Source organism: Heliangelus exortis, chromosome 1, assembly GCF_036169615.1.
Source record: "Heliangelus exortis chromosome 1, bHelExo1.hap1, whole genome shotgun sequence".
NCBI classification, from domain to species: domain Eukaryota; kingdom Metazoa; phylum Chordata; class Aves; order Apodiformes; family Trochilidae; genus Heliangelus; species Heliangelus exortis.
In genome coordinates, this window is record NC_092422.1 from 19,584,515 (window position 1) to 19,609,196 (window position 24,682).

A 24,682-nucleotide genomic window follows, 5' to 3' on the forward strand; every position below is an offset into this window, starting at 1 on the left:
GGGCTAATGAGCAGGACATAAGATAGGGCCCTTCCTGAAGAAACATAGTGGGCAGGAAGATGTGTTTTAAAATTTTTCTTTTTAGTTCATTTCACACAGGAGATCTGACCAGCTTTATTTAAAAACAATCAAACAAACAAAAACCACATTTTTTTTAAAATCCAGTGTTTATGAGAATGAAAACTAAGTGACTGGAAAGATTATTTTTTAATACTTGGAGGAAGGGCAGATTTTATCCTTTCAGTCCATTTGCTTCTCTGGAAGCTGTGGACAATTCACATCAAGATTTTGACTAAAATGAAGCCCCGGTACAGTAAGCAACTGTAGTGCTCAGCTCTCCAAAGAACAAGCACCACAATGTTGCTGCTGCTGCAGGAATGAGTCTTCAGGAACAGCCAACCCATGCAAGGGCAGACCCACACCAGCACTGCTTTCCCAAAAGGACTCAACACCTTCTCCTGAGGGACAGCCCTACTCCCAAGTGAGTGGACAGAAGGCTCAAGGCACCTTGGACTGATGCATCCAAGCTGCAAACTCCTGAGTTTACAACTAAAAAAAGTAAAGATCAGTTTAACAAATCAGGTTAAGACATACTCTTAAATTTGAAGAAGGGGTATTTATGCTAGTGAAATGACTTTTTTTTTTGTCTCCCTCCTGTTTTTCCTTCCAGTCTGCTAGCAGGACAGTTATCCAGTTTTGCAGCTCTTCATCTTCCCCTTTCCAAACAAAAAAATCTCATCCAATGTGTAGGAACTAATGCTTCTTACTAGCTTCAAATATGTTTTTAAAGCCCAGTTCTTTGTCTGTGGATAGGCACCTTTCATTCCTTATTGCACTAATTTTCACAGGAACTTGCATAGGATGATTTTCTTGATCTACTTCCGTAAGTGATTACAACAGTGTTTTGATTTAATGCAAAATGTGATCAATTTTAAATGCTATTTAAATACTATAGAAGAAGATGTTGGTGATACACTTCTAGCATTCTCTTCCCACTTCAAACAGGCTTTTTCATCACAAGTATAACGTCGTCTACAATTTCATTCTCCTCTCACATTCAGTACTTAGAAGGCTTACCAGTTTTACCCTTGCATGAAAGTTACAATTAATACAGTGAAGACCGAAATGAGTTTTAGTACTGAATTATTAAAACACATTAGGGATAAAAGTGTGCTAATAAAAGATACCAATGAGTACTTACTCTGGTCCATGCAGTTGTTTCTAAGCCAGCTTTCAGACAAACAGTGACTACAACATACTGCAAGGCAAGAAGAAAAAAAACCCCACTTCAATACACTCTCAAATTCAAAGGTGTTCATGGCCCAGTCTCCCCTTTACACTCAAAAAGTTACTACCATTTGGGTACCAACCCAGAGCCTTTGCAGTGTGGGATGGGGAAAGGATAAGGCAACAGATGTTGGTGCCTTCCTGAAAGCAAAAAGGAAAAAAAAAAAAAGAAAGAAAAAAAAAGAAGGGAGAAAATCATGTACACAACGTAAATCTGACTTTATTTCACTTGTACATTTTCTTCTGGTTTACACCACTTTCTGATGGTAAAAACAGTTGTAAAAGAAATTCCACCACTTAGAAATTGCTAGGATACTCAAACTTACAGTGTAAACTATGTTTCCAACAAATAAGTAGTCAATTCCCTGGCCATTTGTGAATACTGCATCTGAAAGAAAGAAAAATCATATTTTTTATCAGTTTATCAACATAATGGGTGAAATAACAAGATTTTCAAGACAAAATAACCAGTCTAAACCTTGCCTTTTAGAACATCTGAAAGCCCTTTAAGAAGCTGTGAGATAATGGCAATGCAGAAGGTTATGCTACACCAGACCTGAGACACAATGCTGCATATCCATAATCCTGGTTGCCAGGAACTGTCCTAGCAAAAGAGGAAGTGTTCGCCAGATCCTAACATGTAATTTGTCTATAGAAACTGAGGTATGTCAGTGCCACTTTTCTTGTCAATATCTGCTCTGTGCTTCTTGTTGACTCATCTAAGACATCCCATTATTTGTGGTGCCTGTCAGAAAAAAGCTTGTAAAACACCTGTTTGTGGTCAAACAGACGAATCAAGAAAACCTACAAAAGTTTCACCTATAAAAGACACATATAACATTTGAAATATCTTACTGGAGGTTAATTCAGTAGCTGAGCAGCATTTGGTCTCCACACACCCTTTCTCTAGTGAAGTGTGCACAAGGGTAAGTACATGTTAATCTATCATTTGAAAGTGCCAACCCTGGCAATGCTTCAAATGTCTGTTTAGTCTTTCTTAGCCCTTGTTGAATAAAAACTGGAACACCATTTAAACACATTCGACAGCCACACTAATGCCAAATGAACTTGTACTCACAGGAGCTTTCAAGCATTACTCAAGCATGATAAGTATTGCTATTTTCACAGGGTTTAAGACAACAGCTAAAGAAATACACAAACAGCAGGGATGAAAAAGGCTTAAGATAAAACCTTGGACCTTTTCCTAAACACATACTCCCTAGCACAGTGCTTCAACTCTGAGGGTACCACTTTGCTAGATTTATTTGCAAAACTGAATCTGACATTCTTAAAGTAGGGTCATCTACTCAGCTAAGGGAGACCTCAGGTATCAGTAAATTTTTAAGTCTGCAGAGATGAGTCCCTGACACCCTGAAATCTCTGGTGAAGACTGCCCAGCCTACTTTTGTGCAGCTACTCCAGGCTACACAAAATGGTTTTCTTTTACAAAAGCTACATGTTCTTGCATTCAAAGAACTGACAGGTTGTAAATATTTTCCAGAAGTTGCTGGTTCTATATACCTGCTTTGTTTTCTTGTATGAACCCCAAACTACTAAGACAGCAGCATTTAGGCTAGTCAGTAAGACTACAACAGGAGCTAAAGGCTGAGGTAATGGTTAGAAACTGGTCTGGTTTCTGGCCATTGGCATCTTTATCAGTCCAAGTCCTCCTCTGGTACACCCTGTAGCTTCAGGCATTTGCCACATGGTTCACAAATACACATCAAGCTCTTTCCTCTAGTGTCAATGAACCTGGATGATGCCAGAAATCTCAGTTTATTAAGAAAAAGGTATGCTTGAATGGTTTGAATAGATCTCAAATTGACCTAATGAATCTATCAGTATCTTGCTCTAGTGAAACATCACAGTGCACAATTAAGTAACTGAATAATTACTGGTGTAAGTCTCAATGTTTTCCAGGTTACATTCTAGTGCCTTAAGTTCATGCTTTTTTTTTTTTTTTTTCCCAGTGATTTCTTTGACCTTCCACTTTGGGAGGCTAAGCAGCCCTGAAAGGAATGATATTTCTGCTAATGAGAACAGCAGGACACTCAGTGAACATTCATTTCTAAAGCTATACAAGTGCCCATTCATGGTCTATATGCACTTCACATTCTAAGGAACCTGAGAGGTTAAAAAACACCCCAGTCTGAATGGCACAGTTTTGTCTCTGGCATTGAAATCTCCTTTTCACTTGGAAACACAGAGAAACTTGAAAATTCAGTATTCATTCCTATTTGAAAAGCAAGCTAAGCAACTTATTCAAAGCAACTCAAAGTTACAATTTTAGTAGGCAAGTATTCTAGTCTTACCATTTCAGTTGTTGAAACTAGAAGTACGTGATGTACTTAGGAGTCAGTTAAAAAAAAAATTATGGAAGACTAAAACAAAAACTGAATTTGTCTTAAAATGTAACCACTGCAGAAATGAGCCTAAAATTTCTTCAGTTAGATTTAAAGAGCCCATTCTTCATAAAAGTAGTGAAACAGAACAACGAAACCCCCAAATCAAAACCCAATCAATCATAAAAAAACCAACCTCTCCCCCAAAACTGAACCAAGCTCCCAGCCTGCATATGAAGGAAAGGAAAATCCCCTTCTTGCATTGCCCAGAGAGTGTGTGTAGCTTCCACTAAAGAAATACTTATTTTTTATTCAGACAAGCAGAGAAACATGAACCTGCCTCCCACAAGTATCTTTACAGTCATGTCTCTGATGGAAGCATTCACCTCCCCCTCCTTTCAATTTTCAGTCACATCCTCATCGATTAATCCGCCTTGGAGCTGAGAGGTTTTCTTGAAATTAGCATTTTCCAGAAAAAAAAAGGTTCGGTTTTGAAAAATTCATGAGTTTAGATAAATACTATCATACCAATACCTCCCATCACCCTAAAACCCCTCATCTGATCTAGTCCTATTTCTTTTGAAAGGAAAAAACCACACGTCCCCTGGTTTCTCCTGCCCACACAACTACATTGCAAAGCTAGGTAGGAACCATATGGGATTTACTGTTTCTTGAAATATCACAGAGCTCCCTTACCTTTCATGGAAAGCAAGACTGAATAAGCCTAGTTTTTGGAACAAACATCTAATTTCTCCAATATCTCTGACTCTTAATCTGGCCTACTTCCATTCCAGCCAATTAATTTTTTTCACAGTACTGTGCTATGGAATAGGAAACATCAACAAGATATAAAGCAAACACTGGCAAAACAGCTGCTGTAAGGACGTTAGAGAGTAAAAAGTTGAGATCTCAACCCACTGCCAAAAAAAAAAAAAAAAAAAAGGTATTGTATAGAATGTTGATCAGTATTTGCATAAGATACATTGGCAAAGCAACAGTTTAATTTTGTATGTATTAAAGTCTCTATATGAACAATAATTATAGTAAATTAGAGTAAGTTCTGAAAAATAAAAGGTTGGAATCCAAGTTCAGCAGCTACAGCCTATTGAACTGTCTGTTAGCATTATTTCCTTGGGACTTGTCCCCTCATTCTGCAAACACACTGGCTCTGTAAGACTGAACATCAGTTACCGACCTAAGAAATAACAAAGCCCTTACCGTGTTCCAGCACTTTCAGTGGAAACCAGAAAAGAATGATGGAATGGATCAGGGCATTGATGCAGTGACCCCAGAAAACCTGAGGGAAAACAAACGAAGTCTTCAGTAAAGTCCAAAACTCTTGACCTCTCTCAAACTTCCAACAAACACTTCATTGTATAGTTTAGAGTCAGACAATGTCTGTCTTGAAGTGAAATACCTAAACTTCTGCTGGATCTATTTCCTCCTACAATTTCTGCTCTTTCACAAGAAAATAAAGAACCAGTCCAGCTAGATGGTTTTATTTTAACAACTTAAAATATAACAGACAAGCACGCTTGCAATTTAACACTTTTATCAAAACACAGCAAACAGATGAAGCCATTCTGTAATTACCTCAAAGAATTATTTTAACAGACTTTTTTTGTACTCTGAAATGTTGTTTTCATTGAATGGGCAAATAGTTAATACCTTAGAACTTCTAACGTCCAGATAATGCCATTTTGCACAAACTTGAGCTTTACATACTCTTATGATTTCCTCTCTAAGCAAAGCAATCGTATAGCTTCCTTGATTTAGAAGTATATTTAGATGTGTCTGTTATGGAATAAAGACAATTCCAAATGCTGATATTTTCCAGCATTTGTATAGCAAAATGAAGTAAATGGTGTTCTTCAAATCTCAAAGTCCAAGTATACCAATTAAAATTTTATTTTCCAGAAGAACTCTGGGAACAGGGGTGTACTATTTGTGAACATATCCTGCAGGTAGAGAGCATTACGATAACTTAGATATTAAAGAAACTCCAGCCAATGTTATCCAGTTCCTGTGAAAATTATAGTCACCATTTATCAGCAATTGTGACTTAAAAAATCATACTCAGATACAAATCTTACATAAAATCACACGAGCAGTTTTGGTTGAAGCCATACTAAAAAATCCCTATTTAAAAAACCAGGACCTTTTTTAAATTAAAAAATTTCATCCCTTGAGAATAACTGTGAGAAAGATCGATATTCATCTCAGTGTCTAGAATAAAGCAGAAGTAACAGTGGGGATTAAGTTATTTTCTGATGAGAAAGACCTGGAAAGTAAGAATATGTTCATGGTTAAAGAATCAAACTTTCACTTACCCTTGTGTTGAACCCCTGTGCATTTTGAGTGATTTTGTATAGCTGTGGAAATCTAAGCATGCTATCTTGGGTACACGATCGTTCAAAAATTCCCAGAGTAAAGGGTGGCAGCGCTGTGAAAATCTGCAAGGAAATCAAATGCTAATTAAAAGCAGCTATTAGTTTTAAGTGGATCTCAGATAATATTTCAGTATCTAGACAATAGCATAATCCCACAGACTTCTGTGAAGACTTATTACCAACTGGTGTGTTATTTGACATAATTTTCCAACATCCAAACAAGTTCAAACATGAACTTCTGCAATTTATAATTCCCAAATATTGTCTTATGAACAAAAGAAGCATGAAAGAAATTCATACCATTAACTAATTAGCTTAAAGCCAAGAAATTAAGCATCATTAGTTTCTGATGTACAAGCAAATCTAGTAAGGGTAAAACATGTCAGACTGAAAAGGAAAGACATGAACTTTATCAAAAGTACCTTGTGGGAATGGGTTCAAATACAGCTGCAGTTGTAGTCATAATTAAGTATGTATTATATCTAACCAAAGCTAAGTTTACAGACAAAACAAATGTGGAAATCACATTAAAGAAAAATCTACTGAAAAACAAAGGCCATTTTGTATTATGGTACTTTGAGGGTTCTCCAGGCAGGCATGAACTGATAGGAACAAATTAACTGCAGTGTGTCTGTGGTATGGGCAGACACTTAGATGACCAAGGCTCGGAAGCTTTCCAGGAGAGGCAGCAGGACACTTTGCCAGAAGCAGAGTAAATTGGCCTCTGCTGAGTTCCATATTGCTGATCTTAAAAGTGTTTCCAGGATCTGAGGCAGCTCAGTTAAAGCCAGCTTGGGTATTCACGTTTCTTACAGGCTGCACTTCAGGCACAGAGTGAAAATAATACCAGTGCACAAGGCTGAATACTACATTCACTTCCTTTAACATGACAGTTCACATTGAAAAAATAATTTCTAATCCTATACATACATGTATTTTAACAGGTTTGAGAAGTGTTCTTGAAGTTACAAAGCAGCTTGAAGTTATGAACTGTTTCTAGTGTGTGCATGCTTGCAAAAGTTGGGCTGTGGTTCCCACCAGCAGTGAGTTGGCAAGCAGGGACTCAACAAAGAGCAACACTGGGGACTGGTGACTTGTGAGAATCAGTAATTGCATACTTAGATCCAACTCTATTCTTTCACTCATACAGTGATAAACTGTTAAAATGGCAGTAGGTTGGTGGTGGAGAACAGAATCTAAATCACTGGCACAATATATTTCAAAAAAGACCAGGTTCTCACATGTTCTCTTCACCTCACAGGAAGGTATTTCCCCAGATTTCCCCTGTTTACTGGGACATTTACAATTGCAACCTGAAGTAAATCCAGTGCTTCTGTTTATGAAGGTAAACCAGTGTAACAGCAGGAATTACAACACTACTGTGATTTCCTACACTTAATATTATGAGACCAAATGAATAATGAAAATTAATAATGAAATAAAGGGCTAATCTGCACAGAAGAGAATGACTGAGCTAAAACCACTTTAAAATCTAATTCTTCCGACCTGTGCAAGTCCCTAATATCCCACCAGCACTTGATTCTTCATGAGCTTATGAAGACTATGGACCAGTTCTAATTTTAGAAAATATCAACCTTATAAAACGAAGGTTAATTTCTACTTCATTGATTCTAGATGATGTGTTTCATCCATGAGCTTTATGTAGGGTAAGTAGATTCATCAAATCAGGTTTAAAGATAATAGATGCAAATATTTAAACAGGAATGACAGAGACTGAGCAAGAGTCAGGAAACTAGGGTGAAGAGAATCAAGGGAATGGGAAATCCTTGAATAAGTATCTTTCATGCAGAACACAAAATCTCAGGGAATATGAGGGCTTGCACCATCATTTTTGAGATTAATTTGACAGAAGTTAAGTGTTTCCATTAATACTACTAAGTGATAGAGATGATTTGTTAGCTTTTTCTGTATTACCACATATTTGAAATGAGTTTGCTTAAATAAAAAAAAATTGTCCCTCCAAAGAGAAACGCAAACTATTTTTCAGCACTAATAAAGCATCCTAGAGGCTTATAAATCCATATACCAGGCCACTCATCAGTAACGTAACAAAGGTAACACTGACAAAACCACCAGCACACGCTATGTAACTTGGTCCCTGCTATGCTCCAGACTATAATCAATGTTATTGGCTAAATAATATTAAGTGATAATGCTATGTGTGGCACTCTGCAGAGTCACTGTTGGACTGACACACCCTCCTCTTGATTCAAGCTGGTGACACAGCAATGTTAATTCCCTTTTTGTACCTAATGTAGCATAAGTCAACTCAAAGCATCTGCATAACACTTCCCTGAGCAAGTAACTGTTACAGGGTCTGAAAAAAAATAATCAAAACTCAAAGATTAAGACTCTGTATCTATTTTGAACAAATCAGTCAGCAAAATATTCAGTAGAAAGACCAAAGACACTTTTGAAGTAGTAATTAAATTCCATCTGCAGTGTTTTACAGAAGTTATACGAAGCCAAGCATGTACACTTCCAAGGTATTTTCCCACATGTATTTTTGTGAAAAAAACCCGCCACCCAACTTGAACTTTCCATCTACTTCTGGCTATATTCAAAATAGCTTCTACAAATGAAGTCACCTTCTCTGACAGATTCAAGACAGTTAGTTACCTGTGAGAAATGGGACACAACAAAATAACATACAAATCCTGAGCACTGTGAAGTTAAAACATGTAGCACTTACCACATTATAGAGACCAATGCACCATCGCTCAAATAAGATCTGCCCAGAAAATCCATTAACGAAAGCAAACCAAAGCTGAAACACAGAGAAGTTACAAGAAGCTTTAGGTTACTACTGCAGTGCATGTTTCTATTTACAGTAGAAGGATGTGGAACACAGGTTACAGTGTGGAAGCAGCTGCCATGCTTTAAGATGATTATCTTAATAATCATTAATAATCATTAAGATAATGTGTTGGGCAGTTCTGCTCTTTTGAAGTCTTACATCTTAAATAATGCCAAAGTACTGCTTATTTAAAATAAAATACTCAGGTCATAGAACAATTTGCTATATTTGTATCATTATTTTAAAAAAGTAAATGGTTTCAAACTATTTCGAAATCTTTACCACTGGTAAACTAGCATGCCCAAAGCCAGAAGCCAACCCAGTTTCCATCATGATCAGCAAAGACCAAAATTTTCAGGGTAAGCATGTTCTGATGGATGCTCTGCTTGACTTGTGTCCTCTTCTCTACAGTCATACCAACTTATTAGTTACATAATCATAATTATATTACAATGTTATTGTCTACATGATGCAAGCATTACTTTAAAAAATAAACTATCAATTTAATAAACACTGGAAAAGTTTGCTCACGGAACCTGTGGAGTCTCCATCCTTCTACAAGTTTACAAAACCTAATTGGACAGACCCTGAGCTACCTACCTGGTTTTAATTTAGTTTTCACCCTACTTGAAGCAAGAGCTTGGACTAAACATCCTCCAAGTTACCTTCCCCCTGAAGGGACTGTAATGCCACAATCCCAGAAGATGCTGTAAGCAGCAGTGCATAGGTAAACTCCTTTCAGCATTCCCTTGGATCCAGCTGCCTTGAGCTTGCTTATTTAAGCAGCTTTTTGAAAGAACTACTGCTTTACTGGGTTGGAACGAAGTTTCTTTCTCAGTCAGTGAGCAGTGAAAGAAGCTTAGGAAAGCATATAAGAAAGACAGGAACAAATTATCTTTTGCCAAGAAATTTGAAGCTGGAAGAATAATCAGAAGTTTAAGGGCATCCTGAAACAGCTTGAATGTGATTCATTGCTCTTGACAAATAACAAAAGGATTTCTGTGAATTTGTGACCCTTTTAAGTTCCACAGTGCACTACAACACTTAATTGAATATTATTTCAACATTATTTCCAAGAACAACCCCCTCCCCACTGCCTTTCACCATGTTTTGTTCTGCATTTACAAGTTGACATTGCACTGCATGCAGCAGGTATTGTAGAGCAGTCAAGTGATGTCCATGAATAGAGTGAGAGCCCACAGCAAACACTGCCCAGCATCTTTTCTGGCACCATTCTGTCACTCAGGAATAACAGCACTCTCCTAAAAGGATTATTCATTCTCAGGCTCACTTGCACACTATATGTGTCCTAACAAAATACCTCAGATAGCAATTCCTTAACTGTGTCTCATCTGGCCTCTGCTCCCACCCAAAAAGAATCTAGAATAACTAGGAAAGTTCTGGGCCCCTCAGTTCAAGAAGGACAGGGAAGTGCTTGAAAGAGTCCAGCGCAGAGCTACTAAGATGATTAAGGGAGTGGAACATCTCCCTTATGAGGAAAGGCTGAGGGAGCTGGGTCTCTTTAGTTTGGAGAAAAGGAGACTGAGGGGTGACCTCATCAATGTTTTCAAATATGTAAGGGGTGAGTGTCAGGGAGATGGAGTTAGGCTTTTCTCAGTGGTGACCAGTGATAGGACAAGGGGTAATGGGTGTAAATTGGAGCATAGGAGGTTCAAGTTGAATATCAGAAAAAATTTTTTTACTGTAAGGGTGACGGAGCCCTGGAACAGGCTGCCCAGGGGGGTTGTGGAGTCTCCTTCACTGGAGACATTCAAAACCCGCCTGGACACGTTCCTATGTGATGTACTCTAGGGGGCCCTGCTCTGGCAGGGGGGGTTGGACTAGATGATCTTTCGAGGTCCCTTCCAACCCCTAGGATTCTAGGATTCTAGGATTCTAAGTAGATACAGAAGATAACAATACCACATCAAGAGCTGCAATTGTCTTCCTGGCTGCAATATCTTAACAGGGTACGGCTCTTCACCATTGGATAGAAAAAATTCAGGAGAAGATAAAAATATTTACAAGATTTACAAGAATAAGGAAAAGCTGTTCAAATTGGCACTGTGGCAAGACATTAAATTAGCAGGCTACACAAAGTGCAATGTTTTCAGACAACACTTGGATGATCTGTGGAAGTGCCTGCCAGGCGATGCTGGGGATGCACAAAGCCAGCTAAGAAAGAAATCATGGACAGGAAGATGGGAACCAGATGAGTAGATGAGACTGCCAGATAACTACCACTGTTCACAGAAGATCAGACACCAAGGTTAGCCGAATCTTTATTCTGGCTCTCTACTGCTGTTCTTCTATCTATTATATCACCATTCCTGTTTAAAATTAATCATTCTAATGCACTCTCATTCTCTGGTGAGAAGCAAAGACACTGATCTCAACTCACTTGTTTTTAAGCTATGCCTTTCACCGTAGGCCACCTGTTTAGACTTTTATTTCCTGTTTTTTTTAAACCTTGAGCTACTCACTCTAGCAGGGTCTGTCTTTTGCTGTCACCCTACATAGTTCTAAAGTTCATACTTCTCTATACCCACTGCCCTTTCAGCAGCCTGGAGTTGTCATCCTGCATAATTTTAAATTAAATAAGCATTTAAGTTTTCAGCTCTGTCAAAAAAAGGACAGAAGGAAGACACGTCCTACACCCCAACTTCTTCATCACTTATACTATAAATAGATACCTTGAATGAACACTGTTCTCTCAGTCTCACTCTAAGGACCACTGGTGTTTCAACCCATTGTATACCTAAGCTCTTTAAATGACATATATGGAAGATCTTGGGTACAAAGCTTGAGATCCAAAAATCATAATTAACTTGGAGCTGTGAGGTAAGAAAACTTCGAGGTTTCTTCTCCTAGGAAGAAACAGAGCTTTAAACAAGCAAACTCCTGCGTACTTCACAATGATGAACATTTATCATCTCCAGGCTTCTTACAATTAGTAGCAACCATGAATGAAGGCACCAATCCTAGAAAACATAAGCTGCTCACAACTTGGAAGTCTGTCTAGCTGGCAACCTCAGCACATGCTCTGCTCAGTTTTCTAGATCCCACTGGGCAAAGCAAACTTCAAAGGTTTGGTAGCAAATGTGGCCTTTCAGGACATTGGCTCATTCTGCTTAGGAAACCATGGATTCTGAAACCATAGCATCCTGCAACTAACAATCCAGCCATAGACATCTCAGATTTTCCATCAAGAGGGTAAAACAAAGCAGCTAGACTTTCTGTAGCTGGCCTACAGCTAGAAGAAAAGTCCAAAAGCAGGCAAATCTAACATCAGAATCACAATGCCCAACAAAAATATCACTAGTAATGAAGATCCAGTAATATGTAACTTGGAAAAAGCAAAGCTGTTGCAATGAATTACAAAGCAGAAGACAGACTATCGAAGTACAAGTGAAAAATAACCTCACAGCAACCCCGTTCTTTCTACACAAAGTTCCTGCCATACCATAATTGGGTGAAGGTTTCATTAAAGACCATGTTAAAACCACCTTGAAATTAGTCCATCATTATATGATAATATTCAGATTGATGCACCTGACTGTGGCAAATAGACATCTACTCATCACTATGTTTAGCTTTCTGCAGCATTTGTCAACATTGACAGTATCTTCTACGGAAAAGTTTTCTCCCCATTTCAAGGCTGCTAAAATTTAGGTGGGCAAGAAATTTCAATCCCAGTGCTTACACAACTCTGTGACACATGCTCTAAACAGAGGGCAAAAGTTTTTACAGTTATAAAGCCCTGAAAACAAAGAGCTAGGCTTTTCTTTTCCAGAGAATTCACATTATCAAATGCCAACTGAAAGAGAAAAATGTTGTATGCTTCCTCAGTATCTTAATATCAAGAGTAAAATCAGATAGTCCTCATAAAATATACTTTTATTTCAAACCTAACACAAGCAGTCAATTGTTAGGCACAGTTTAAGGACCAGCTGTTTGCAGACAGACTGTGGTACTCTTTAAGGTCAGCAAAGGAAAAAGCCCCCAGCCCTCCACCTCAGCATTCCTGTTCTCAGAGTGTACTGCATATATTTTAAATTGCAACAACCCAAGCTTGACTCAGACTTGGTAAGCTGGTAGGAAATACTGCCAAGTCTGCCTGGCTTGCCAAGCTCCAGGGGTTTGCAGAGCTCAGCTCCAGTACTGCTATGAACAAATGGACCCAAGTTATTAAATCACTTTTCTGGCTGGAAAAAAAGAAACCTTTCCACTTTAACTATTGCCTGGCTGCCAAAAAAGCTGGAAAAGCTTATTTGTAACTCAGATACAACATATATATTTTTCTCCCAAGGAACAAGAGGTCCAATTTAAATGTAAAGAAATTCAGACCTAAGGCTGAAATCTGGGTTGATATATTGCTGCACTTTATTATAGCAGATATTGCAAAGATCTAAAGCCAGTGCACAAAGAAAGTAGAACATGTTACAAATTGAAAACCAGCCCATGTTTCCTGCCTTAAAGTGTGGCTGCATTCTTTAAATAAGAAACCCCAGTGCTGAAGCACTCCCTGCCAGCTGTGATGTGGGCATTTTGCCACTAGACAAGGAGAAACAATAAAAAAAAAAAAATTAAAGACTGCTGCCTCCTTCCAGAGGTCAACAAAACGCAACAGATGGTAATACTTGGTTAATACTGACTTGAGCTGCAGACAAACTGAGTAAAACAGTCCCACACTGCTGTTTTGAGCCCCAGAGCCCATCCACCTGCTCTAAAGTGTACTTTGAGAAAAGATCAAGTATTATTTAAAAAAAAAAAATTCCCACTTGAGGAAGTTGGAAGGCAATTTTAATTGCATTATTGCTTCATGCATAATTATGGCAACACTAATGCCTGAAATAGCAGGAACTAATTTATTTAAGTGCTCTAAGGCACTGGGATAGCAAATCATCTATTCTAAACGTGTATATTTATGATGTCTTGATAATAGACAGCTTAACGAGTACTAGAAATGTTATCCCAATTCTGCTAAAGGGCACAGAAAGCTAATGTAGTCAGGGTATCAACAATTGCCACAGGCACCAATTACAGCCAGACTGGATGCCTTTACTATTAAGAACTGAGTCCAATTCTCAAAATATCCTCTCTCAGCATACACACATTTTGCATGGTCTTCCCAAATAGACACATGCACAGTTTACCAAATAAAGTACGTTTGTGTGTCTCCTGTACTGTTCATTAATAATTTATTATGATTAAAAAACCCTCATTCCAGACATCTGTCTCAATGATGTACTATTTTCCTGCCCAAATGCACACAGCCTTAAAATAATCCCTTCACTGGAGAACATACAGCATCAATTTTATAATATAGGTAAAGAGCCTTATTAATAAGATTTGACGGAGCAGGCAGTGCTTCCTGAGACTCATTTGATTTGCCAAGGCGTATTTCCCTTGCTCCTTTTATTCCCTGCACTGTTCATTAATTCTTTCCTGAAAACAGATTGGTATTTTTTAATTCAAATGTGTGCTCAAGGACTGTTCATCACAAACAAGTACCCAGTTAAGCTTAAAAATAATCTCCAATCTTCCCGGCTAGTGTTAATAATTTTTCAAGCTTTATCTCATTTGAAAAACTCTATACATTTATTGGGAAGCTTGGTCAGAAAAATAGGTATCAAAGCAACTGAAACTATAGAAATTTCCTGGCCTTAAACATTGATTTATTATGTAGGACTAAACAACTGTTATTTCTTCTATTGATGATTTCCTGATTTCCAGCTTCCGGCTGCCTGCCCTTCCTGCCTTTCCTGCTTCTTTTTCCTTCACCCAGCATCCTGGAAGGATCCTGTCCGTTCATCTGACTCTGGTCCTGATCCGTGCCAGCCCTTATCTGTGTGTTCCTGCCTCCAGTTCCCAACTGCTGCCGACTCCAGGAGTCCAGCCTGGACTTTCCCAGAGCTGCCCTGCAGCCTCGGTGGTGACGTGAGAGCTATTGGGGGAAAGGGGGGAGGAATATGATATCCACTTTCTTGTATATTTGTATATATTTATTAATTTTTCCTATTTATCATTACTGTTTCATTAAAATTGTGTAGTTTAGTTTCCAACCCATAAGTCTCTCTCCCTTATTATCTCTCCTTTCTTATCAGGGAGGAGAGAGAGATTAATAGAGAGCGCCTGTTACTCGGTTTAATTGCCGGGCCAGTGTTAAACCGTGACAGATTATATTTCAGAATACCAAAGAGCACAGTTCAGCTTAATTCAGCTTAATTTTTCATTGCCTATAGAAGAAGCATATGCAGACAATTTATTTCTTCCTTAAACATGTTGCTTCTGTGGTCCACTTCTTTAACTGATCAGCTGCCAATATCTGCCCTCTAAAGCACAGGTGACATTCAAGAGGAGAGGCAAGCACAGAGCAGAACAGCAGGGAGAGAGAGGCACGAGGGGCAAGAGGAACATCATCCTGCAGCTACAGACTAGGAATTTTTACAGTTTAAATTTCAGAATAATTCTGAAGACTTTAAAATTAAATAAAATTAGCAAACCTCTGGTTTTTTTATCAGTGGTTACCTTTAGATAATTGTGTTTCTTGCCCCAGGAGTTTTTAAGCACTGTGTAGAGATACCACATCTGCAGATCACTACAGAGTATACATCAAAGGATTTAGCCATTAAGACACGTGAAGATTGCCTCTTCCAGCAACATGTGGCCTTGAGGAATTGATTGATCTCTTTTTAAAAAACTAACAAAACACAGTAAGCCATGAAAACTCCTTTTCCTCACATGGGTGTTTTTCTTTCTTTTTTTTGTGTTCCTTGAGTTACCTGAACATCTAAGCAGTATGCTAAATTATGCATTTAATATTTACATGACTGGTAAAATGAACATGTAGCCCATTAGAACAAATGTATCAGCTGTAATCTGACATTTTTTTAAGCTTATGAAAGCAAATAGAGAAATGGCAGGCTACTTCTCCATCTCTTTTGGCATGAAGTGTTCCAGGGACTTAGCATCTCCCCAGCACACTAACAGCCTAAGAAGCAAGCCTGTGATAATGTGATTAGAAATGGCCTGTGTTGCCAAAGGGCAGATGTACAAAAGATGTGGTTAAACTTAGCAATTCCTCAGAACACTTCCCTTATACAAATAGAGCCAGCTCTGTTCTGAATTTATTTTTCATCCTTAAGTTTTCTGGAGTATCAAGAAAGCTGACACTGCTACACTAGAATTGTAAGACTCACAAACTGACTTCTTTAAAATCAGATGAGAAAACAGGATGGCTCAGGACAGGTCAGTCACACTCCATCAGGATGCAGAGTTTCAGCACTCCTGCATAGTCAAGAGGGTCTGAAACAACAACTAGAACAAGGATATTAAGATTGATGACACTGGGAAGGTGCCCATCATTATTCTACAAAGCCATGAGAAAGTCCTGCTCTGGCTGGCAGTCAGGCTGAGATAGTTGGCAGATGCTAGCTGAGAAAAAGCAAGACAGGAGATTGCTGGATACTTCCTCATCCCACCCCTGCTTTGGGAGATGCTTGGTTGGGAAGCTGGAAACACCACACCAGGCAATGCCTGCAATGGAAACTCATGCTATGAACTCCCTTAGACTTTTTTTACAAAACAAACACTACTCCTCACACTCCTTTCTTCAGTGAAAAGAAAGCAGCTGTAAAGAAAGGTTTCCATCTATGTGGAAGACATGCTTATGCACACCACAGAAGTGACTGAAGTGTTGGAACCAATTCAGTGATGTTACCTTTTCTAGATGATTTCTTTTTTGCCTCTCAGATTTGCCTGATCAACTTCTTTACCTGCCCTTGAGTACTAGCATATCACTATGGAACTGAGAGGTATAGTATGACTATCAATAACATGGCATGCATTAATGAGAATTTATCTTTTCAACACGTAATCACTCCATCTCATCAGATGTGTCAGACTCATCTTGACACAACTTCCACAACCATGTAATTGACCCACATCTTACACAAAAAGCTAAGGACATGCTATTATGTGGTTTTAAAATGACCTGCTGGCTTTTCTGGAACCAGGTGGTATCTTTTAACCAGCAATAAAGTAATAGAAGTACTTTGGGTTTGTTATTCCTAATTTGTTTTCTAGTGCTGAGGAAACATCAACAGTTCAAGGTAACAAAGGTAACATATCCAGCTGTTTTACTAAGCACTTTTAATCCAGTAACAAAAATTACATCTGAAATTAAGAAAAACAGTATTAGAAATAGAAGATTAGGGAACTGTGGAAAAATGATGCTACTGCTATTAACCAAGTCTGGGAAATGAAAGGGAAGGAAAACAGAGAAAGGGCTATAGAGAAAATCAACAGACCAGCAAAGCTGGTATAAAATGCACAAGCAGGAAGAAAGCCAAAAAACCACACACTTCAAGTGTGAAGCCTGATCATGCTCGAGTCAAAAGCAAGGCTGAACCCACCAAGGCTTTTCACACCTGGGATGTGCACTGGGCCTCAATGCAGCCTGAAGAAATCACCTCACCTCAGACCTCCAATAACAAAATGCTTCAACACCTCTAATACCAAAATAAGAAAACAAAAGCTTTAACACAAATATAGCCCAAAATTTAGCTCATAAAATGCAAAAAAGAAAACCACCTCACAAAAAACAAACAAGCAAAAAACCCTCTCATACTCTGTGTATTTTGGAAGAGAAGAGTCAAAATACAAAAAACCCCCAGTATCTAGATACCCACACTGGGACTCTGTATCCTTGTGGGACACCATTGGAATATACCTGGTCCCTACTCAGACTGGAGCTGACCCTACTGTAACACATTTTCTGTCACATACATGTGTGTATGTGCCCTGAGGTGACTAAAAAGCAATCCATCTCCAAAGTGAAAATATCCTGTTTTCATATCCTGTTAGCTGAAAGAAAACAAAATCCCAAACCCAGACCTCATTCATGTAGTACTCTGGGATGGCATCACAACAGAGGAACAAGTAGTATAGATTTCTTTGGATCTAGAAGCACTAACCCTTTAAAGATAGAGATTATCAGCATAGAAGAAGATGGAACTGAATTAGAAAAAGGACTGTACATACTGCCATTATTTGTTAAGAAAATTATACTACTTTTGCTCTTAACCTGCTTCATCCCATAGCATTATGTAGTTGGTTGTTTCCATTTAGCCTAAACATGGCTTAATGAAGCACAGAGTTCCCAACCCACATACAATTGCATCCACTTACACCTGCACACGTTACAAAGGACACTAGGATAAAAAGTGGTAAGGAAATCAATGGTCAATATAACTAAAATCCAGTTGTGTATTCTTACTTGGATATGAACCTAGGCACGGTCTTATAGTAATCAAAACTTTAAGATTTCCAACTTTAAGATGCATCCCCAATACTGACTGAATAAAACTGATGGTGACCAAGACCCTTACTGTCACTATTCAGCTCCTGTTTTACAGGACATTTCACTTCAAACCTTTCTCTTCTTTCTTTCATTTGCAGAAATCCCTAATGTTAAACTTATAAACGCAGCTTCACAGATTTTGCTTTTCTTGTCACCACATAAGGGAATCTTTCTGTAGAGCAGCTGAATTAAGTGTAATATGAGTTCTGTAGTAAGGTCATTTTAGGTCTGGAACCACAGTTCCCTTAGGATTCCTTATTATGGCTACATGAACTGCCAGGTTACCCTTGCAAGTCGATTTTCCTCCTTCCTCTCTATGAACTAAAATTCAGCCTCTGTAAGTCCTTGCATTAAGCTACTTTTATCTGGGAAGTTTATATAAAGTTTTCTGACAGCTTGGATCCCAAGGAAAATAGCAAAATTAGCAACAGAAAAGCCAGACCACTACAGAAACTGAAGCTCATCTTCTGTCATACTGACAAGAGAAAACCTTTACAGCAGTAATCCCAGGAGCAGCCCATGTTTCTCATTACCCACAACACTTTTAGCATTGAAGCAGAGACAGCATCCTAGCCCAAAACTACCGGGACACAGGATGCCATCTAAAGACCTCCCTAGTACTTCTTTTAGATTTCTTCTATTTTTATCTATTAATACAACCATTTTCTTAGTCAGTGGGACAATAGACAGGACTTGCCATTTTCTTTTTACAGAGCTGCTTTTTAACATGCTACCCTTCCCTGAAGTCTCCAAGACATGTTCACAAAAGGTCTCACCTCAAGTGTTCTTGCACTCCTCCCATGTGGAAAATACATAGAATATTGGTAATTTAGGCCTAAATAAATTTCTTTGCATGCTGGCAAAAGCTAAAAGACTTGGATTCTAAACATGTTTTGCCAAGATACACAGTACATTCTAAGCACGCACAATCACTTCACTGGTAAATTACTTATTGAAGTACTTCTCACTAAAGAAATAATGTTTCAACTTCTTTCAGAAAGCAGTTAGCTTTCACTGCAACACATTAAAAGAAATTATTGGTGTACCTTTAAAGCATTTGCTGTATCTTCTGATAAATCTGTGTACAAAGAAAAAAAATCCAAGTAGCTAGGAAAGATACCTTAGACAAGGAAAACCTGGAAGTTCATACACAGGAGCAAAGCACTCATGTGATTCCTGAATCCAGTCCAAGATTTCATTTTGTGGCTTTGTGAGGGTATTGTACACTCACACCCACTGCACCCAGCAAGCACAGAGACTGCATCTTTCTATCAATGACTCTCCTTAAAAGGCTGGGTACTTAAAAGGTACTTAAAAGGTGAGACTGTGGCAGACTATTTGCTGCAAACCAGTTCTTAATTTCAGAGCAATTTAGTAAAAGTTTCTAATCAGAGCAAGCTCACTCACACCATCACCTGCCTGCTGGCAAGTGACCTGCAAATTGCCTCTCAATGCAGACCATGGAAATACCTCCACTTTCTGTAGCTCTTTACTAAGTTGCACAACAACAAAGACAGAGTAGTTACATACAATGAAAAACCGAGATGGTACCTGCGAAGATACTCACAGGAGTAAGGGCTATAAATGAGGTTTAAATTTATGCATCACTAACTCTGGAAATTAGTAACTGCCATCTTTTAAGCAGTGTAAGGCAAAAAATAAACAAGGAGATTACTTGAAAATTTACCAAATAAGTATATAAACTGTGAAAATGTTCTTTGTACAAGGCCCAAAGAGCTATTTCAAAACAATGTGAATTTACATTGAGTGAAATTTCCACAAACTAACAACACCAAAGAGTATGAATGTTTTTAGAGGGGAAGCAGGGAAATATGCACAGGATTCATCCCCTGTGACTCACTTGATCTGTACAGAACAGTACAAGTCCCTTTTAGTTCTCCAATAGTAGCTGTGCTTCAGAACTAGACTCAAGGGTGAGAAGCACCTGAAGAGTACAAGAAGGGATAAATGCATGTTCTCCATTTGCAAGCCAAATGAATGAATGTAGATGAAATGCAGATTTACTACCTCTTCATGAATCCTTGGAACAGGGTGCTCTTCAGAACACAAAAGAGGCTCCCAAAGACATTCTTCTCTAAGGAAACCATGTAGTATATGAAAATCTAACTAAATCATAATTACAGTATTTCTCCTAATGCATCCTTTCCTTATTTCTAGATAAGAACAGCATGCATCTTTAGAAAAGTAGTTCTCCTTGGTGCAGAATGTACACTTTATCATCTGAGTTGAGACACATTAAAACCTTTAAAAAAAGCCAAACCAACAAACACTACCCTACAAAACCATCACAGGACATCATGTAAATTGAAGGCAACCCACCACAGATACATAGGGGAAATAAGAGTAATCAGCTGCATGGGGAGAATTCTGTTCCAAGCCAGGACCTTTCTTTGCTCCTTAGAAACATGAAGCAGCCCTCACAAGATTCCGGCTTCTGGAGAGAGTGTTGAGCTCTCTGAAGGAGAATATCTATTCCAGAAACCTTCAAAAAGAACTGCAGGTGCTAACATTATTACTACAGTTACAACAGTTGTATCCATTCAGGCCAATGGTGCATCCCACCTAGTTCCCTGCCTTCAACAATGTGTTTATGCCAACTCCTAGGGAAGAGAATGAAAAAGGCAATTTGCAGGTACTCACCCAGTACTGCCAAATACCTAGCTTTGTGGATTTTCCAAAGCTCCTGTGTCTTGCCTATGTAGTAAACTGTAGCAACCTCTTGATGCTTTTGCTGTTTCTTAAGCCCCTGTAAACATCCTGTAACACAACATCCTTTGGCAAGAAGTTTTACATAAGGTTGAAAACACCAATCTCAAACCTCTATGTAAGGCAGAAAGTTGGTGCAGCAGTTGACAACTTGGTTTAATTTTAGGACCTATCTGACTAGCAAGAGGAAGCATTATGAACAGAACCCCAGTCAGTAACCTTTAGAGAATGCCTCTCCAAATTTCAACAACTCAACCAGAAGCGAATAATTGGTTAACAAGAAATAACAAACACTTTGGTCACAACAGATTTTTACCAACTCTACCTAGAGAATGCTGGTGACATTTACATACTTTTAAATCATTATACTTGAAAACAAAAGTAGGAACCCAGACGGTTTTAGGCCAGGGTGAGGAAAAGAAAATACTTGTTCTAATCTTTGCTGCTAAAAGGTAAGAAAACTCATCTTTTAATCTGGGCATCAAAACATTTCAGTGGCAAAAGCCGTTAAGCTATGAGGTTTCTTTCATTGCTTATAGCCCACATCCAGTCTGAAACCTGGCACCATCACCTCATTAAGACTTTTAAGCTACCTTAGCAGGCTTAGTACCCTCAAATACCTACTTGTCTTGCTCTGTATCTCACCCTGAGGCCACAACTAATGCAATTATTGCAGACCTCATTCTTTCTGGCACTTCAACATTTTTAAAATGCCCATGTAGTTGGTCTACTCAGACCAAGTACAAAGGGCCAGCAGTAACCTACTATGCTTCCAGGTGCTAACACGGAGCAACATGAACACAAGTCAGTCCACATCTGAAAGCCTGGTAGTCAGCTCTCTGGAAAAGCTGAAAAACACAGCATAGATACTGCTCTCTCAAAACATACCAGAGACCCATCTGGAAACAAGGCAAACAACCTTCTTACTGCTTGTGGCTCCCCCAGTCTCCTGGTACTCAGAAGCACTTTCTCAGGAGTAATTTCAGCTCCAAATAGGATATCACAGCAGACAGTGACTACACGTCCCATTGAAGACTACATCTTCCATAGTGCAGCACAACAATCAACTCAGTTAATTTTAAAGTGCAGGTTTTAAGTCTCCAGAACAAACCATTCAGACTTCAGTTTAAATGAACTTGAGTGCTCACAGAACATTTGGAACCAATTTAAGTGGATTTACAATCACATCACAGTTCAACCACTGTAACTTCCTTGCACAGGCAAGCCCGTGTGGCAGGGAAGTGAGCATTTGTTTATAGTTTGGATGACCGTATGAGGAGAGAGAACATGTCAGAAAGAGCCTTCACTTCACTGCTCAGGGATTTCAGCACTGAAGGTTGAAAGGTGGGGAGAAAAAGTTTATTATTTTGCTTGCACTTTTCAAATATGAGAAGAAACTTTAAACCAGTTTATACTGGGATCTGTCTCAGTCACTCAATTCAAACAACAGAGAATATATCAGCACATACAGCCACGTCCAATCACTTCTGGGGAAGTACATCCAAAATTTACACACTGGACCTTCTATATTAGCAGGCATTTTTGCAGTAAATTACTAGAAATAATAATGCTTTTAACACCAAGATTTTCCTTTAATCTTGCTTAATTCATACAAGCATTACCCAATACATTTTCCCTGCCATTGTGTTAGCTCTGCAGATAATCTTAAAATGGTCAATGGTTAGTTGCAGTCATCTTACCATGCAAAGGTTTTTTTCCTGCCAGTGCTGAAAATAACACACAGAGAAAAAGCCCCAGCTTCAGAACTGCACTATGTATGCTGCAGGTAATTTCTAGGCTGCATTAGGTTCAAAGTCCCTTGTAAGGGGCTGACTTGTGAAGGTTTTGTCCTCATCACCTTCAGTCATTTCTAGGGAGCTGTTCTCCACCTTGTTTGTCAGGTTAGACAACTAGGAAATATTTTATAAAGTAGAAGCAACAACAGCTGGATTTTAATTTCAATTCCCCATAATCATCATCCCATCTTTGGAGCAAAAATATTTTTCAGGCTGCTGAAACTGAGCACAAGCCATTCTAACCTTCAGCTGAAATCACCACCCTGTCCCCAGAACTACCACTTTCCATGTTTCCATACTTCAAGATCAGATACCAAGACACAGAACACGGATCAGAAACCAGGTTATTATATTCTATAAAAGCTTTTACCTTCTGCCTAGCATTAGAGATGCAGCCAGAGATTTAAGGAAGTGAGAAGTGACTACTATTAAATAATTTTTCATAGAATGCTGCTCTGAAGAAATCAATTTATATGAATCCATTTATATGAATACTTTTGAGCACTGGGAACTCTGAGTTTCCTATGATTGAAAAATTGAGAACAGAGTACCTGGCACAACAAGTAAAGAGCATACATTTCATATGGCAAGTTCACTGTATGACTTACATACATATAGGGTTGAACTGTAAAATCAACTCACATTCACTCTTATTAATACATCTGCAGGTTAAGTTGTATTTAAAACAAGATACTGTACTCAAAGCTGCTGTTAGTTTTCTTCTAAGATTAACAGAAAAGTAAGAACAATATTGGTGGCTAAAGGTTCTAATTACAATCAACGCCAAGGTTTCTCAGACAAGGTATAACAGCAAGTCTACAAAGAAGTTCTTTTGCTTTGTTCAGAAATTTTAAAACCTTTCAAGGTTATTTCTAACACAGGACAATGCTTCTTCTCAACACAGCACTAGATTCAGAGTCATCACCAACAACCCCAATGTCTTACAAAGATGAACTGTATGGCTTCAAGCAAATCCAGTGCTGTGAAATAATTTATACCTCAGCTACTTAAAAAACAACCAACACATAAGGATGTCACAAAAGCATACTGCAAGCTGTTTCTCATGGCTGACAGTGTTCCTGCTTGCCCATAGCCATCACAGAAGTATTCCCTTTTAATTTGCTCTGCATGCATTGCCATCAGCTTGTCAAAATTACAGCTATTGCAGGGAATAAAATTCCAGTGTCCCAAAAAGCCACAGACAACAAATGTTTAAGAGAAGAGAAAGGAGCTCATCTTTTCACTATATTTAGTAATTCCTTCTGCACTTACACTAGATAAAGGCAAAGCAGAACCCTTGCCAAAATGATGAAACTTATGAAATGGTAGCATACTTGAGACTAGTAATGACGTTTCTGGAATTCTTAAAATAACCTCTGTGTTAACCACACACAACTTAGTTGTTGGCATTTGAAGGCGAAACCAAACCTCACTAAGACCTTTATCTGTAAAAGTATTTAATTAGATAATCTTCCTCACTACAGAGAATTTGGTTAATAATTAAGCTTCTGAAGAGTTACCTGCTATCTTCCTGTCAGCATCAAAATACAAAAGACAGGGAGCCAGCAAAGCATCTTTACCTCTGAAAAGGTGTTTTTCCCATCCCAGTGTTTGCATTGTGTAGAACTTCACCTGAGATTAAAATCAGCAAAGAGAAGACACTTTCTCTCTACTAGGAAAAATGAAAACATAGACTTCAGGTGGCTACCTTGTGAAAACTTTGGGGGAAAAGCCAAAAGGACAATTGAAAAGTATGAGGGGAAAAAAAAAAAAAAAAGATTAACACACTTCAAAAGGAAAAGTGCATTGAGGTTAGCAATGGTTGCTGAAGAGTACACTGAATTTTTTTGCCCCTTTTTTTTCTTTAGCTTGTTTTTTTGAACAAAATAGGCTTATAAACCTTCTGCAATTTAATAATTTAGGCTAAGGATGATGCTTCATTAACGGCATGCATCAGA

At 38.4% G+C, this 24,682-nt stretch overlaps 1 protein-coding gene across 1 annotated transcript in view; it reads right to left on the reverse strand.

The window, feature by feature from the left end:
• ATP8A2 (ATPase phospholipid transporting 8A2) overlaps window positions 1–24,682 on the reverse strand; it is a 320,485-nt gene that overhangs the window by 101,271 nt on the left and 194,532 nt on the right. Inside the window, exons 28-32 of the mRNA XM_071736211.1 lie at window positions 8,733–8,807; window positions 5,960–6,082; window positions 4,848–4,926; window positions 1,614–1,675; window positions 1,202–1,258 (exon numbers count right to left, since the gene is read on the reverse strand). Of these exons, the coding sequence (XP_071592312.1) occupies window positions 1,202–1,258; window positions 1,614–1,675; window positions 4,848–4,926; window positions 5,960–6,082; window positions 8,733–8,807 (396 nt within the window). The remainder of the gene's footprint in view (window positions 1–1,201; window positions 1,259–1,613; window positions 1,676–4,847; window positions 4,927–5,959; window positions 6,083–8,732; window positions 8,808–24,682) is intronic.